Source organism: Lactuca sativa, chromosome 5 (assembly GCF_002870075.4).
Source record: "Lactuca sativa cultivar Salinas chromosome 5, Lsat_Salinas_v11, whole genome shotgun sequence".
In the NCBI taxonomy this organism is placed as follows: domain Eukaryota; kingdom Viridiplantae; phylum Streptophyta; class Magnoliopsida; order Asterales; family Asteraceae; genus Lactuca; species Lactuca sativa.
The window spans coordinates 323,208,455-323,223,077 of record NC_056627.2 but is presented as its reverse complement, the minus strand read 5'-3'; the positions used below and the strand labels follow the sequence as shown (position 1 = coordinate 323,223,077).

Here is a 14,623-nt window from a genome sequence, read left to right as displayed (position 1 = left end):
TCCAAAATGATTTAAAGTCCAATGATTTGTTTGAAATATTATACTGTGGATTCCACAAAAGATTTTTAATGGTTATAACACTCAAATATATGTTTAGTTAAAAGTTTATTTTGGAGGATTGAAGTCACACCCCAAAACCGAGAATGGCGGAAACGTTCTGGGGTGGAGGACGTCATGTACAATATCATAACAATGCATAATAGTAAAGACAAGCAACAACATCCATTGCATTAATATAATAATTTGTAATACAAGCGTGTTCTGTACAGTTTGTAAGACACCAAAAGTATAATCAAAATAAAAGATGAGTCTTGTATGTGTTCCATCTTCTCAAAAGCTGCATTTGTACCTGTCTACTGTTGACCTGAGAATACAAGTTATTTTGAAAGAGTTTATCAGCATAAAGCTAGTGAGTTCATAAGTATTTAGTGTCATTGCTTGTATAAAAATGTTTACAACAAGGTAGTATGGTAACTGGTTTCAATGTTTGGAATAGTATACTCCCTAGAAAATCCTATATTTTCCAGTAAAAAGTAGTCTTCTACCAAGACCCGTTTGTTTGTATATTTGTTCCTTTGATATGTAAAAGTTTTCCCCAGTAAAACTATCAGTATGAAAATATAGTTTTAGACTTCATTTATGTAAAGTAATGGGAAAATAGTGTTTTACCCCAGCAGTGCCACTGCCGGCTAAGTGTAATAAAATACAGAGTCCAAGTGGTATTAAATGTACAATACACCTTGGGGAACCTGTTTTGCCTTTAATTCTTAATGTATTAATTAGATATCTGAATGTGAACTCGTATGTAACCATACTAATTGACGATCGAATAACTGATGACCCTCCGAGTCATATGTGGAATGGTGACATTTTGCCACCCCTGGGCCTAGTCGGCTCGGACTGTAGTTAGCAGTCGGGATGTGGGAGTGTCTGTCCCGTATAGATCTATACATATAACGCCCGCTCTCCCTCCAGGAGACTGTGGTTACACAGTGATAGCATAATGAAGTGTCGTATCGAGAAGTAGTATGTCACATTCTAATTATAGAATATTCTCTTGTATATTGTATAATGTATATTCTGGTATAATGTATAGCGTGTTCTCTTATTTAGTGTTCTCTTTGTATAGTATTTAACATGTATTGACTCATAACTGTACTGACTCTGGTAGGTGTCATTGTAATAGCAGTAATGAGCAGTAATCCTTAACTATACCTATTATAGTTAAATAGTAATGTTGGTTGCATGCCTTTGTTACACAAAGGTACTGAACTGAAGTGAAGACTTTTATATCCCTCACAAATATATATGATATATAACTAAGAATTCAACGACAGTCGGACAAATAACAGAATACCCTAAGTCCACAACCAAACGAGGAACAGGAAATAAGGTGAGCTATCAGTCCTAGGTCCTTCAAGTCTTACTTATATAAATATATTGGTGTAGATATGGTTTTAAAAGTAATGCAAGTTTAAAAGAGTAGAAAACAGTTTTGACATTTAAAATGTTTATTAAAAAGGTTCGAAACACTTTGAAAATCCAAGGTTTGATAGAAATCTTAAAAACAATAGTAAATCTTGCAGTCTGTTCGAGTTATTAATCACATGTGATTGATACAACAACTATAACAGTTCAACTTGTATCCCCCCTAAAAGCATTTACAATCATTTAAAAGGTTAATTAAGGGGTATGAACTCACCTGAAATGAGTGGTGTGAATGTAAGATTGAAAAGAGACGCTAAGTGTCAAGTGAAGACTTGAGCACACACACGGAACCTATTTAGCATATAAAGACACATATATGGATGCAATTAGTGTTTATATGGTTAATCAAGAGGGATAGCATTCTTATAGTTTAGGAAACATGTAACATCCTGTTTCAGATTGTCCGTGATTAGTGTTGGTAGGCACACGAGTCGGGCACGAGAGGGTTTCGAGTTGAGGCGAGTTGCTAGAAACGTAAGGGATCTCATTACCTTTCGATATGTATGAGGATTGTGGAATCAAAGTTTTATCTTTGAAACTATGGAAGTTGGAGGGTTGACAAGTTAAGTCCTTAAAGTCAAGAAGTTGGCAGCAAAGTACGCTGGGCGTACGTATGCGTACGCTTAGCGTACAGATGCGCGTGTTTCTTAAGCAAGAGCCACCTAGTACGCTGGGCGTACCAGGGGGTACGCTGGGCGTACTAGGCACAGAAGAAAACCCTAATTAAGTGAAGTGTCCCTATAAAAAGAAAGAGATGGTCTCATTTCTGGCCACCTTCCTCAGTTATTAAACCCTCTCAAACCCTAATATCCGTTCTTGAAGCTTGTGGTGGCCATGATGAGCTTGTTTGTGTTCTTGTGGACTTTTGAGAGTTAAGAAGGAGCATGGAAGGGAGTGAAGTCGAAGAGCAAGTTGTGGATCTGAGCTTCCTTGGGGCTAGAGCACCATTTGAAGGTATAAAGCTCCATGCTTTCCCTCTCTTTTTGTTTTGTGCATTTTAGGGTCCATTTTAGGGTTTTTGGTCCCAAGCTTGAGACTTTATGAGTTGATGCACTCCAAAGCTTAATAACCTGTCCTTTTAAGTGTATCTAGTGATGAAGAACCATAAAAATGAGATCTTGATCGTGTGAATCTACCCATGCATGAGTTATGAGCATTTTGGGGTAAGAAAGTAAGAGTTTTTATGTGTTGTGACCTCATCAGCCATGCAAAGGCTTAAAGTCGATAACTTGACGGAGTAATAGATGTTAGGAAGTCCAGATCCAAGAGATAAGTTAAGGTCTTAGCGGGTTAAGAACCATAAATTGATTTAAGCAAAACTGAGGGTACGCCCAGCGTAATCCTAGTACGCCCCGCGTACTGGGCTGAGGTCCCCGATCAGATTTGTGCATGCTTGAGTACGCTGAGCGTACCAAGAGAGGTACGCCCCGCGTAACCCCTCTGTGGGTTTTTGGGCTAGGTGATCTTTTGGGCTTTAAGTGTTGGGCCGGAATCCTTGGGCCTGCTTAGTGGAGCCTGTGAACAGAGAATTAAATTGATGTCTTGGGCCTCATGTTGGGCTTGTATTGTAGGGTGAGGTTGGTGTTAATTGTGGGATTTGACACAGAGTTAGAGGTTGGTGTTTGGCAAGCAGCATGATTGGAGGTTGATTCTTCGCGCCAGGTGAGTCTTCTCACTATATGTTACCTTGAGTGGTATTATGAGTTGACCAGAGGGTCTTATGTGTTATGTATGAGATTATGTGTTATATTAGAGATTACATGCTATGTGTTATTTGTATGTTGTATGACTATATAGACCGGACCGGAGGGTCCAATGATTCAGACCGGGCCAGAGGGCCCAATGAGCTATGACTGGACCGAAGGGTCCGACGAGCTGCGGGACTGGAGGGTCCCGCTGAGACATCTTGACCGGAGGGTTGGGTTTAGCCTCAAGTGGCGTATTTGTGGTATGTGGTATTTTGGGGAACTCACTAAGCATTTATGCTTACAGTTGTTGTGTTGATGTCTCAGGTACTAGCGAGGACCGTGGGAAGGCGACGACGTGACACGTACACACACCGATGGAGTTTATTATGCGTAGAGATCTTGGGATTTGTTTTGAAAACACTATTAATTATGGATTTGAAATTGTGATGTGATACATTATGTGTTTTTGAAAATGAAAATTATTTTTAAAATTTACGGTGTTACAAAACACTTATATGGAAGTGTTACAATTACAAGGATTGCATAAAAGGAGTGTATGGTCACCAAATGGAGCTTTCGGTCCAAGTGGTATGTTCCTAGGAGCTTTCGGTCTCAATGGTATTCTCGGTCCAAAAAGGTTCTCGGTCCGAAGGGGTTCTCGGTTTTTAGGGTTTTCGGTTAGGACCGAAAACTCAGGATCCTCGGTGCATGTGTTGTTTTTCAAGGGCTTTCAAACATGCAAAGGGGTTCTAAGCTTTATCCGAAGTCTTAAGTGAGTTTTGAGGTCTTAAAGGGACCTTTCTTTAGGGGTTTTCAGTTTAAGGAGATGCACTAAACCGAAAACTCCCTTTGTTCTTGGAAAAGACGATTTTAAGGCTTCTAAATCAAGTATCTTTACTAGATAACAAGTGTAGGAAGTAGATACTTACAATGTGGAAGCAAAGAAAGGTGTTTTCGGCCACACACACTAGTGTGTGCTCTTGGTGTTCTTGAAGAACACTTGAAGATCTAAGAAAAAGAGAAGATTTCATGGATGAAATCATGTAAAAACACTAGATTAAGTGTTGTAGGAAAGATTCTATGAAGAAAACACTTATATTTTGGTGGATTTGAAGAAATGAACTTATGATACTTTGAGAGAAAAAAACTTGGTGTTCTTGGGGTGGGAAGTGAAAAAATGAGGGAAAACTGTGTAAACTCATGCTATATGCATGAGTTCTTGGGAAAATGGTGTTTTCGGTCCAAACACCCCTTACTTGGCCGTAAACACTTAGTTAAGGTGTTGATTTATTTTCTTGTTACACCTCACTCATAACGACACTTCCTTTTATTAAATCGTTTGACAAAATTAAAAAAAAAAAAATAAAACACCCAAACGGCTTAAATCCGGCCAAAAATGTACTGAAATGTTTTTGACTAATTTTTGAAGTGTTTGACCGTAGAAATTATATAAATGAAAATTTTGGGTTGTCACAATTGATTTCATATAAAGAAAATGACATATTTATTGGTTTAGACTATTCATCATTATTATTCAAATATTAAATCAAACATACATTTAATTTGGCTCAAAACAAAAAGAAGGATAAAATGATCATTCTCAGCAGTCAACATAGTCAGTCAGATACGTAATCAAATAATAAAGTTTCAGTCAGAGGCAGATACAGTCACAACGTCAAACCCAATCAGGTTTTGACTCAGTTAAAACTAATTCAGTCAAAAACTATTAAACAACCTAAGTGAATTTCATCCTAATATCTGAAGGATCATTATGTTTACTTTTTCAATTTGAAACTATTCCTATTATATATATATATATATATATATATATATATATATATATATATATATATATATATATATATATATATATTACATTACCATCAAAATAGACAAGACAATTCTTTTATCATACCTTAAAATCAAAGGAAAAACAAAAACCGAAGCCTAAAATTTTTATGCTTAATAATAGTATTTGTCCAGTTGGTTGAGTGAGCCCGAGCCCCCTATTTTCTCTCTCATCATCAAAAGACTATAAAAAAGCTCTCAAAAACATCAGCTTTTATTTCCCTGTCTGCCATTAATTCCCATAAATATAACACATCACATCGCCTTCCTTTCCCCCTCATACCCCCTTTCTCCTTAAAATCAGACTCCCTTTTCTTCTTCCTTCATTTCCTTTCAGGTTTCATGGACCAAAAGACCCACCTCAAACCTAAACCTTTTTCTTCTTCATCTTTAACCTTTTCTTTAGCATAAATCACACTTGGGTTTTGACCCTTTTGTAGCTTACATTCTTGTTTTATCTGGGTTTTGTTTCGATTTTGAAAAACAGAAAAGAAAAATGATCACCGGTTCCGATCTTTACCATGTTCTCACAGCCGTTGTGCCACTCTACGTAGCCATGATCTTAGCCTATGGCTCAGTAAAATGGTGGAAGATCTTCACCCCGGATCAATGTTCAGGAATCAACAGATTTGTGGCTCTTTTTGCTGTTCCTTTGCTTTCGTTTCATTTCATCTCTACCAACAATCCTTACACCATGAACACTCGGTTCATAGCCGCTGACACTCTGCAAAAACTCATAGTTCTTGTGGTTCTTGCCATCTGGTCAAGAGTTAGCGCTAGAGGCTCACTCGAATGGTCGATCACTTTATTCTCACTTTCGACTCTTCCAAACACCCTCGTCATGGGAATCCCTTTGTTGAAAGGAATGTACGGAGATTTTTCCGGGAGTTTAATGGTTCAAATCGTTGTTCTTCAGTGTATTATTTGGTACACTTTGATGTTGTTTTTGTTCGAGTATAGAGGTGCTCGTCTTTTGATTGCTGAACAGTTTCCAGACACTGCTGGTTCGATTATTTCATTCAGAGTTGATTCCGATATTCTGTCGTTAGACGGAAAAGAGCCTCTGCAAACGGAGGCGGAAGTTGGAGACGACGGAAAGCTTCATGTCACTGTGAGGAAATCCACCAGTTCCCGGTCGGAGATCTTCTCACGGCGGTCGCACGGCGGAATGAATTCCGGGGTTTCCTTAACACCACGTCCTTCAAACTTAACAAATGCTGAGATTTACTCTCTTCAGTCATCAAGAAACCCAACTCCGAGGGGTTCGAGCTTCAACCACACCGATTTCTACTCCATGGTTAATGGGAAGAATGCTAGCGGTGTTAGCCCACGAGGGTCGAATTTTGGGAACGTAGGGTATGATGAAGAGAGTGGCAATAACACTGTTAGGGTGAATGGACAGGGAAGTACAGGGTATCCTGCACCAACTAATGCCGGAATCTTTTCTCCGGTGTCAGGTCCGGCGGGGAAGAAGAAAGGCGGTGGTGGCGATGGTGGTGGAAAAGATCTTCACATGTTTGTTTGGAGTTCAAGTGCTTCACCTGTTTCAGAAGGAGGGATTCATGTGTTTAGAGGTGGAGAGTATGGTAATGATCTTGGAGGTGTACCCCACACTAAAGGTAAGACCTTTTTTACCCTTTCATGTCTCTTTAAGCCATTTTCGTTGAATTCTGGTGTTTACTTTGCTAAAAAACGACTTTTTTTGTTGGGTTTTTTTCTACATATCTTGATGGGTCCTTTCATACCATGAATATTCAAGATTCTAACCTTATGGTTGGAAGGTTCTTGATTTAAGGGACTCAAGATTTGTAGGGTATCCCCAAGATTTGGTCCAAATTGATTCCATTTCTCACATGAACTCTTGATCTAGTTTTTGTGCCCTTGAATAAGACTAATGTTATCAAAACTAAATGGCTTATTAGTCCTTATATTATGGGAATGTTTTGTATTATTAGTGTAATTAACGACACCCAAAATCTTGGGTTTGATTCACTTAATTCCAAGATGGTTGTGTTTGTTTGTTTGTTTGTTGTTGATTATGTCGGAGAGTCCCCTTGAATCTTGGCCATGCATGTCTTCATCTTTTTTGGACACATGCTTCATTTATTTCCCTTCCTTTTGTTGCAACATGATTAAATTCGTCCCATGAAGTCAACTTCTTCGGTCAAATTTGAAATATTTCAATTTCGAATTCCACATGAGTCATTATTAATTTTTTCGTATATAAGATTATAAGATCCAGATTTGTGCGAATTTATAAAACCGCATGGCAGAAACATTTTTGATGTATTATCTGAAAGTATTCGTGTTAAATTTTGATATTTGAAATTTGTCGCTTTGCCTTATTAATGGTCAAACATTCTCCAATTTTATTTTATATACATATCTACTGAAACATTGGTCATTTTGTTTCTTTAATCACATATTCTTCGTTATCGACGTTTCATTCTTGTTTTATTCCTTTTTAAAATCCAAGAATCCCTTAAAACATGGGCCTCATGTTTCTACCCTTTGCACATGTGCTTCACTTATTCCCTTCCATCTTCCATAATCATCCCAAATGTTCATACAATTAAAAAATAGGACCAAAAGGTGAAAAACTAGAAAATACATTTTCTCATATTTAATTAGTTTAAACTAATCAATGAAAGTACATTGCTATTTCTTGATTAAAAGCCCACTAATTCTAACCCATTTGATGTTGAAACTAGATTACGACGATTTTGGCCGGAACGAGTTCAGTTTCGGGAACCAACCAGGCCCGAACGGTGTGGACCGCGAAGCATCGGTTTTGTCTAAACTCGGGTCGAGCTCGACTGCTGAGCTCCACCCAAAGTCTAGCCCTCATGGTGAACCTAAGGCATCGGCTATGCCACCGGCTAGTGTCATGACTCGACTCATTTTAATCATGGTGTGGCGCAAACTTATTAGAAACCCCAACACTTACTCAAGTCTCATTGGGCTCACATGGTCCTTAGTGTCATTCAAGTATGTGACAAACCAAGTTTATATTCTTTTTATCAAATACAAATGATTTATATATCATTTTCTTTTTTGTAGATGGCATGTTCAAATGCCCGCAATAGTTGCAAAATCCATTGCGATTCTCTCCGATGCCGGTCTTGGCATGGCCATGTTTAGTCTCGGTATGTTTACACATTTTTTCACTAGACGGTATAAGTATGTAAGTACTAGGTTAACAGACCTAGTACTCATTTTTTCACTAAACGATATAAGTATGTAAGTACTAGGTTAACAGACCTAGTATTCATTTTTTCACTAAACGATATAAGTATGTAAGTACTAGGTTAACAGACCTAGTACTTACACCTGCAAGCCTGATACTATATCATAGTATCAGACCTTGATAGTTGCATTGTGTCTGATACTTGCATAGTATCAGACACAATGTATTTTATTAAAGAGGCGAGTGTTTTCATAAGTGTTTTTGTTTTCTATGTTAATTTGTAGGTTTATTCATGGCATTGCAACCGAAGATTATAGCGTGTGGGAACTCAGTTGCGACTTTCGCCATGGCGGTTAGGTTTTTGACTGGACCTGCGGTCATGGCGGCTGCATCGATTGCGGTTGGACTTCAAGGAACTTTGTTACATGTTGCCATTGTCCAGGTATAGAAACTTGTTTGACTTTTGGAAGTCAAAATCTTGACCTTTATTTTAACTAATGAATTTGTTGTTGTTATTTAAATATTTACAGGCAGCTCTCCCACAAGGAATTGTCCCTTTTGTGTTTGCCAAAGAATACAATGTACATCCGGATATACTTAGCACAGGGTGAGTCTTGTACGTCATGCATTGAAAGTTGTATTATGGAAATGTACAAGCTTTTAATGCATTGTTTACATGTTTTGTGTTTTGTGTTGCAGGGTTATATTTGGAATGTTGATAGCGCTACCAATTACTCTGGTGTACTACATTGTGTTGGGGCTTTGAATGGATGCTGACTTTTGTCCTGTTTGAAGAAGGAAGGGTTTTTTTGGGGGTTCTCTAACATGTGAAATTACCATTTTGTTAACGTAGTAAAAGAGAAAAAGAGAGAGAAATTAGAGGGGAGGGGTGGGGGTGGAGAGGGAGAGAAATGTAATTTGATAAGAAGAAGACATTGTCTGGTAGTAGAATCAATGTTTGTCTCTCCAAGTTCTTTTGTGTATTCCAACAAGAAAAGCAGTGAAGGCTGAGATGCTTCTTCTTCTTCTACAGTTTTACTTTACTTCCTTTGCACTTTTGGCAGATATTTAGTACATTGGAATCCCAATGCGGCAATGCTGCAACATTTTGTCTTGTCACATAAAAGTTGTTCCCTTTTCCTTTTAAAAAGGGTAAAACATTTTTATCAATTTTGATTTTTAAATAAACAAGATACAAATCCTAAACATTTTGTAAAAATGTCAAATATTAAGTAACAAACAATGATTATTTTCACATGATTTATATTTACCATAGTAACACTAGTGATTTATACAACAAAAGCACATTTGTTACTAACTAGAAATGTGTCAAATTAAATCATACAGTTATTTTCAAACCAAACCATTTTATAAAAATCACAAAATAAATAATCAAAGAAATCTATTTGTGGTCTCAGCGGATATTTGGTACACAAAATAGAGAAATGAGCACAATCATAACCCCAAGATATTTTTTCAAACGTAGGAGATTAGTTCTTCTATTTTTCGGTTTATACCACCATGGGGGATGATTTCTCTCTCTCTTTTTTTTTTTTTGGTTCATCGTGATTTAGAGAATGATTTTACTAATTATGATCCGATCGAAATCTTCAACTTTATTTTGATGGAAGTACATTTCCTCTTACTCTTGCATTTTTTTCATCTAGATCTTCTCTTTTTTTTTTTTTTTAACATTGTCTATTTGTAGAAACTTTCTGTATTGTAAATTGGCAAAGAAATGTTAGAAAGTCACACACACTAAATATTTTAGTTCTTCAAGAACCATTCCATCAATGGATATTGTGTGTTGGAAGATCTTGAAGAATTACAAGGCAAAAATAGTTTGAATCATATTATCTAAAAACGGTTGTAAGTCTTTGAGCTTATTCTATATCAAGAAGCTTTTTGAAGTTTTATTCATCTTGAAGATTAATAAATAATTTTTAGTCAATACTTCTAGCAAATATGAATTTTTAATTGATTCTCAAATCTTATAAAGATGCAAAGTGAAAATGGAAATGTTCATTTACAAGGTATGTCGGTGTGGTTCGGGGGTGACATTTTTGGGCTTGGGGGATTGCCCAGGGTTGAGGAAGCCTCTCTCTCATAAGCTTAAGAATTTGTACATATTTTGTTGTGTATATTTTTAATTGATTGAGTTGAAAGGATTGAGAAATATATTAATTCTATGTGTTGTAGTTGAAAAAAATGAAATAAACAAGAGCGAAAAAGCTGATATAAGAATATATTGAATGAGTTGGGAGGGACCCTCTCCCTCAAAGCCATCAAAATTTATTACATCTTGAAGTCAATAATTTTATAATAACTAATTCTCACCTTGAAAACTTTAATAAAAAATAAGAAGATCAACCACTCTATATTGATTGTAAGTGTAAGTTGGAGATGTGCTAATGGAAATTTTATTCATGTTTTAGCAATTGTTAATTCTCAAACCAAGTTTATTAAGATAAACACAATCCTTCGATTTATATATAAAAAAAGCACAAGGCAATTCAAAAACATAATATTTTTTCCAACCAACAATAACAAAGATAAAACAAAATATAAATGCGAAAATGTAAAAGTTAAAGGAAAGAAATAACACAGTGAATTATAGTGGTTGGAATCTACAAAAGCTTAATCCATTTCGTCAGGGCATCCCTCTAAATCTCCATCAGCTACCCAACGATATATGGTTGATCGAGTAATAAAATAGCTTAAGACTTTTACTTAGTCTTGAAAAGCACAATATTTGCATTTCTAGTAATGTCATACTCTTTGCAAGAGGAGATTGACCACTCAAATAAATACTCTTGAAGTCTTAAACACTTAAAGGATAATGATCTGTGATGAAAGCACACAACGAATAAAATAAATGCAAATGATGATTTTAATCAAGGTGCGAGGAAGACATGAAGAAGTCAATAGTAAAATTGAAAGCTTGAAAATGAATGTTAGAAATGTATATTATGATTTTCGTCACCTCCACATGTATATTATGATTTGGCCCTCGTGTGATGGTAGGAAGTTACGTCGGGGGCTATTCCCGGCTAGCATTGGGAGACCGCCTTTGGGAGTGAAACTTCTCGGAGGATCTGTTAGTAGAGATGCTAGTTTTATTAGCAGTTTAGCTATAAATAAAGCCGAAAATGATGTGAATTTGACGCATCTTCTTCCACAATTGTCTGACCCAGAGTGAGCTCCTTCTGCTTCTGTCTTGTATGGGTATTGCTAAACTTTTCTTTGGGCTGTGGGCGTGCCAACCCGTTCACATGGAGGAGGCTGCTATATTCTTTGACAGTGGGTGGCGCGGGGCGATTGAGGACATTGTGGTTTGTGATGACATTTTCTTTGATTACATACAATGGCAAATTGTTTCCTTACGCATTAGGTTTGGTGGTTTGGGTTTATACTCGGCAGTAGAGACTACCCCATATGTTTTTGTTGCCTCAAGGACCCAATCTTGGATATTGCAAGACCACATCTTACGGGATAGCGACATATATGGTAGGGATTTTGATTATGATTGTGCCTTGGCTTCTAATCGTAACAAGCTTCCGAATATTGACCTTAACAGTTTTACTACTAAAGACACCACCCCTGCTAAATCCTAGAATACACTAGCGAGTGTTATTTTTCGTAAAATTGTCCAAGATATGGAAGTACATCTCGACATGACGGTTCGACAGAAAGCGTTTTCAAGTGCTTACGTGCACCACATGCTCAAGATTTTATTTTAGCTATCCCTATAGATGGGCTTGGCCAACATATGTCTCATGTGGAATATCATACTATCCTCAAATATCGACTCATGATTCCAATATTCCTAACCGTTGAGATATGTACGGTGTGTCGCAAGGCATGTTTGGACTCTTTTGGAGAGCATGCAATTTACTGTAAAGAACTCCCGAGGTTCAAATACAGGCACAATATGGTTAGGGATGTTTTGTTTGACAGATTTAAGCATGCCGGTGTTTCCACCAAGAAAGAGGCACCTGTGAATTTCTTGATTGACATGACAAAAGGAAGGTCAACCCTTAGACCGTCTGACATTTTGATTTTTGGATGGATCGGAGGGAAACACGCATGTGTGGACCTTACAGGGGTATCCCCTCTCGTGGGCTTGAGGGTTGGGGGTTTCACGACAAGATAGACTGCTTTAAAAGTTGCTACAGACAAAGTCACCAAACATGAGAAATCGTGCATGGAAAATCAATACGTGTTCATACCATTTGCATTTGATACGTTTGGTTTTTCCTCGCCCCAGATACGATGGAACTTCTTAATAAAGTACAACAGATCATGCATAACAATGTTATATCCCCTAGATCTATGGATGTAGTCTTTAATAAATTAGCTTTACCATACAAAAAGTCTTTGCAACGCAACTTGTTGCCCGTTTTTCATCTCACTCGTTGTACGATGATAATTAAATGTTTCATTAATTTGTCTAAAAAAATGCAATAAAAGCGAAATCAAAAGATGCCAAGCCGTCCTGGAAAAGACCAAGTAGAATGCAGATTACTATGAACTTCTTTTTAAATGCAAAATATTATTACCCACAAAAACTAGCAAGACGCTAGAATAAGCAAACTACAAAACTGGTTTAATTAAGGAGAATAAGACCATCATGACTAATCTAGAAGCTTGTACTTTGATCTAATATTGATCTAGTTAAAGCCCATAAATATAATATCATCCGATTTTCAAAGGAGTGGATCTCTCTCTCTCTCTCATATTTATTTATTTATTTTAATCTGTCCATTCATCGTCTTCTAAATCAACTAGATAGTTGTGTAAACAAGCGAACATCTCAAGAAAAAAAACTTGTTTCTTGTTAGGGAAGGGAGCATTTAACACCATATGAAGATCAAAACGATTATAAGGAACCAACGGTAAAGTTGAGACCACAAAACCATCCACCTCCACACTACTTTAGCAAAGTCACAAAAAAAAACATGATATATTGTTTCTTCTTTTCTGTTACATAAATTGCATCTAGTCAAAGCGACCGAGACACCTCACTTCACAAGATTAACCGAGAGCAGGAACTTGTTTTGAACATCCTCCAAACGAAGCAATTAACCTTTAGAGGTACCCACGACACCCAAATGAACTCCAAATCTAGAATCCAAAGGTCCATATTAGCCACCACAGTCCTCAAAGACTTGATAGAAAAAATGTCGGAACTGTCGCCATTCCACATCCATTTGTCAACAACATTAATGAAATGAAAATTCACCATCAAGTCACATATATCTTTCAGTTGCTTCGCCTCCTTACCTCTTCCAATTGGTCTAAACCAACACCACCTAAACTACACACCAAAAGTTGATACATTTCTATCACCAACAAGACAATTCTTATTATATACCACAACGTAAAGATTTGGAAACTTATCTTTAAGAGCAATCGAATCGCAGTAGAGATCTTTCAAAAAGAATGTATTATCTCCCTTACCCACAACCTTGCAAAAAAGACTATCCAACGACAAACTATACTCTTCAAATTCAATCTTGATGGTAGCAATATTTAACTACACACCCGGGATTGAACTTTTAGCAATCAACTTACTATCCACAATAGCAAGCTTATGAAAAGCTTTGACCCAATTAAACCAAAGCTCTTTACTTTCCTTCTTTAACCTCCACCACCACTTAGCAATGAGTATTTTCACAATATTTATTTTTCAAAGAAATGAATATTATCACAATTTTCAAGGCTTATAAACTTTTCAAATAAATACCTTAACTATAACACCTTAATTTTATAAACCTTCTATTGTTTATAAAAAAATCCATATATTAAAATGGAGTGTCTAATATTTATTTTTCTCATATAATTTAGCTAAATAAAGTTCAATACATATCGATGGAAGGCAAACGGGCAACAAGTTGTGCCGCTAGCCCTTTCTGGATGGCAAAACTAATTATTTTGAAAACAACATCTGTGGATCTAGGAGATCTGATATTAGAATGCATGACCCGTTGGACTCTGTTGAGGTGCTCCACAGCCTCTGGTGCGAGAAAACAAAATGTATCAAATGCAAAAGATACAAACACATGTTGATTTTCTAAACAACACTTGTTATAATTTTTTTTAACTTATAACAAAGTATAAAGATAAACTTTGTCACTTGAAACTTTTATAAAAAAAATATTGCTTATACAATTTTATGAAGATCTCACATTCAATAAAAATACTCTTTTTAAATATTTCAACCAAAGTTATTAGGAGTATTATCATTCAATATTATTATCCTACAAAAATCTTAATTTGATCTTATAATACTTCTTTACCTAAACTTGTCACCACATACATTCCGAATGCTTTGCCAAGCTTCCTTAGGAGGCATTTGGATTACATAATGTTTTTGAAAGGAATAGAATCTGTCGAAGGATTGTATTATGAA

At 36.5% G+C, this 14,623-nt stretch overlaps 1 protein-coding gene across 1 annotated transcript; it reads left to right on the top strand.

The window, feature by feature from the left end:
* Positions 1-5,266: 5,266 nt before the first annotated feature.
* Positions 5,267-9,254, top strand: LOC111896896 (probable auxin efflux carrier component 1b). The gene is made up of 6 exons (XM_023892863.3): positions 5,267-6,643; positions 7,736-8,012; positions 8,085-8,170; positions 8,496-8,653; positions 8,742-8,818; positions 8,911-9,254. The coding sequence occupies exons 1-6, from the start codon at positions 5,521-5,523 to the stop codon at positions 8,975-8,977; spliced, it is 1,788 nt and encodes a 595-aa protein (XP_023748631.1). The 5' UTR covers positions 5,267-5,520; the 3' UTR covers positions 8,978-9,254.
* Positions 9,255-14,623: the final 5,369 nt, after the last annotated feature.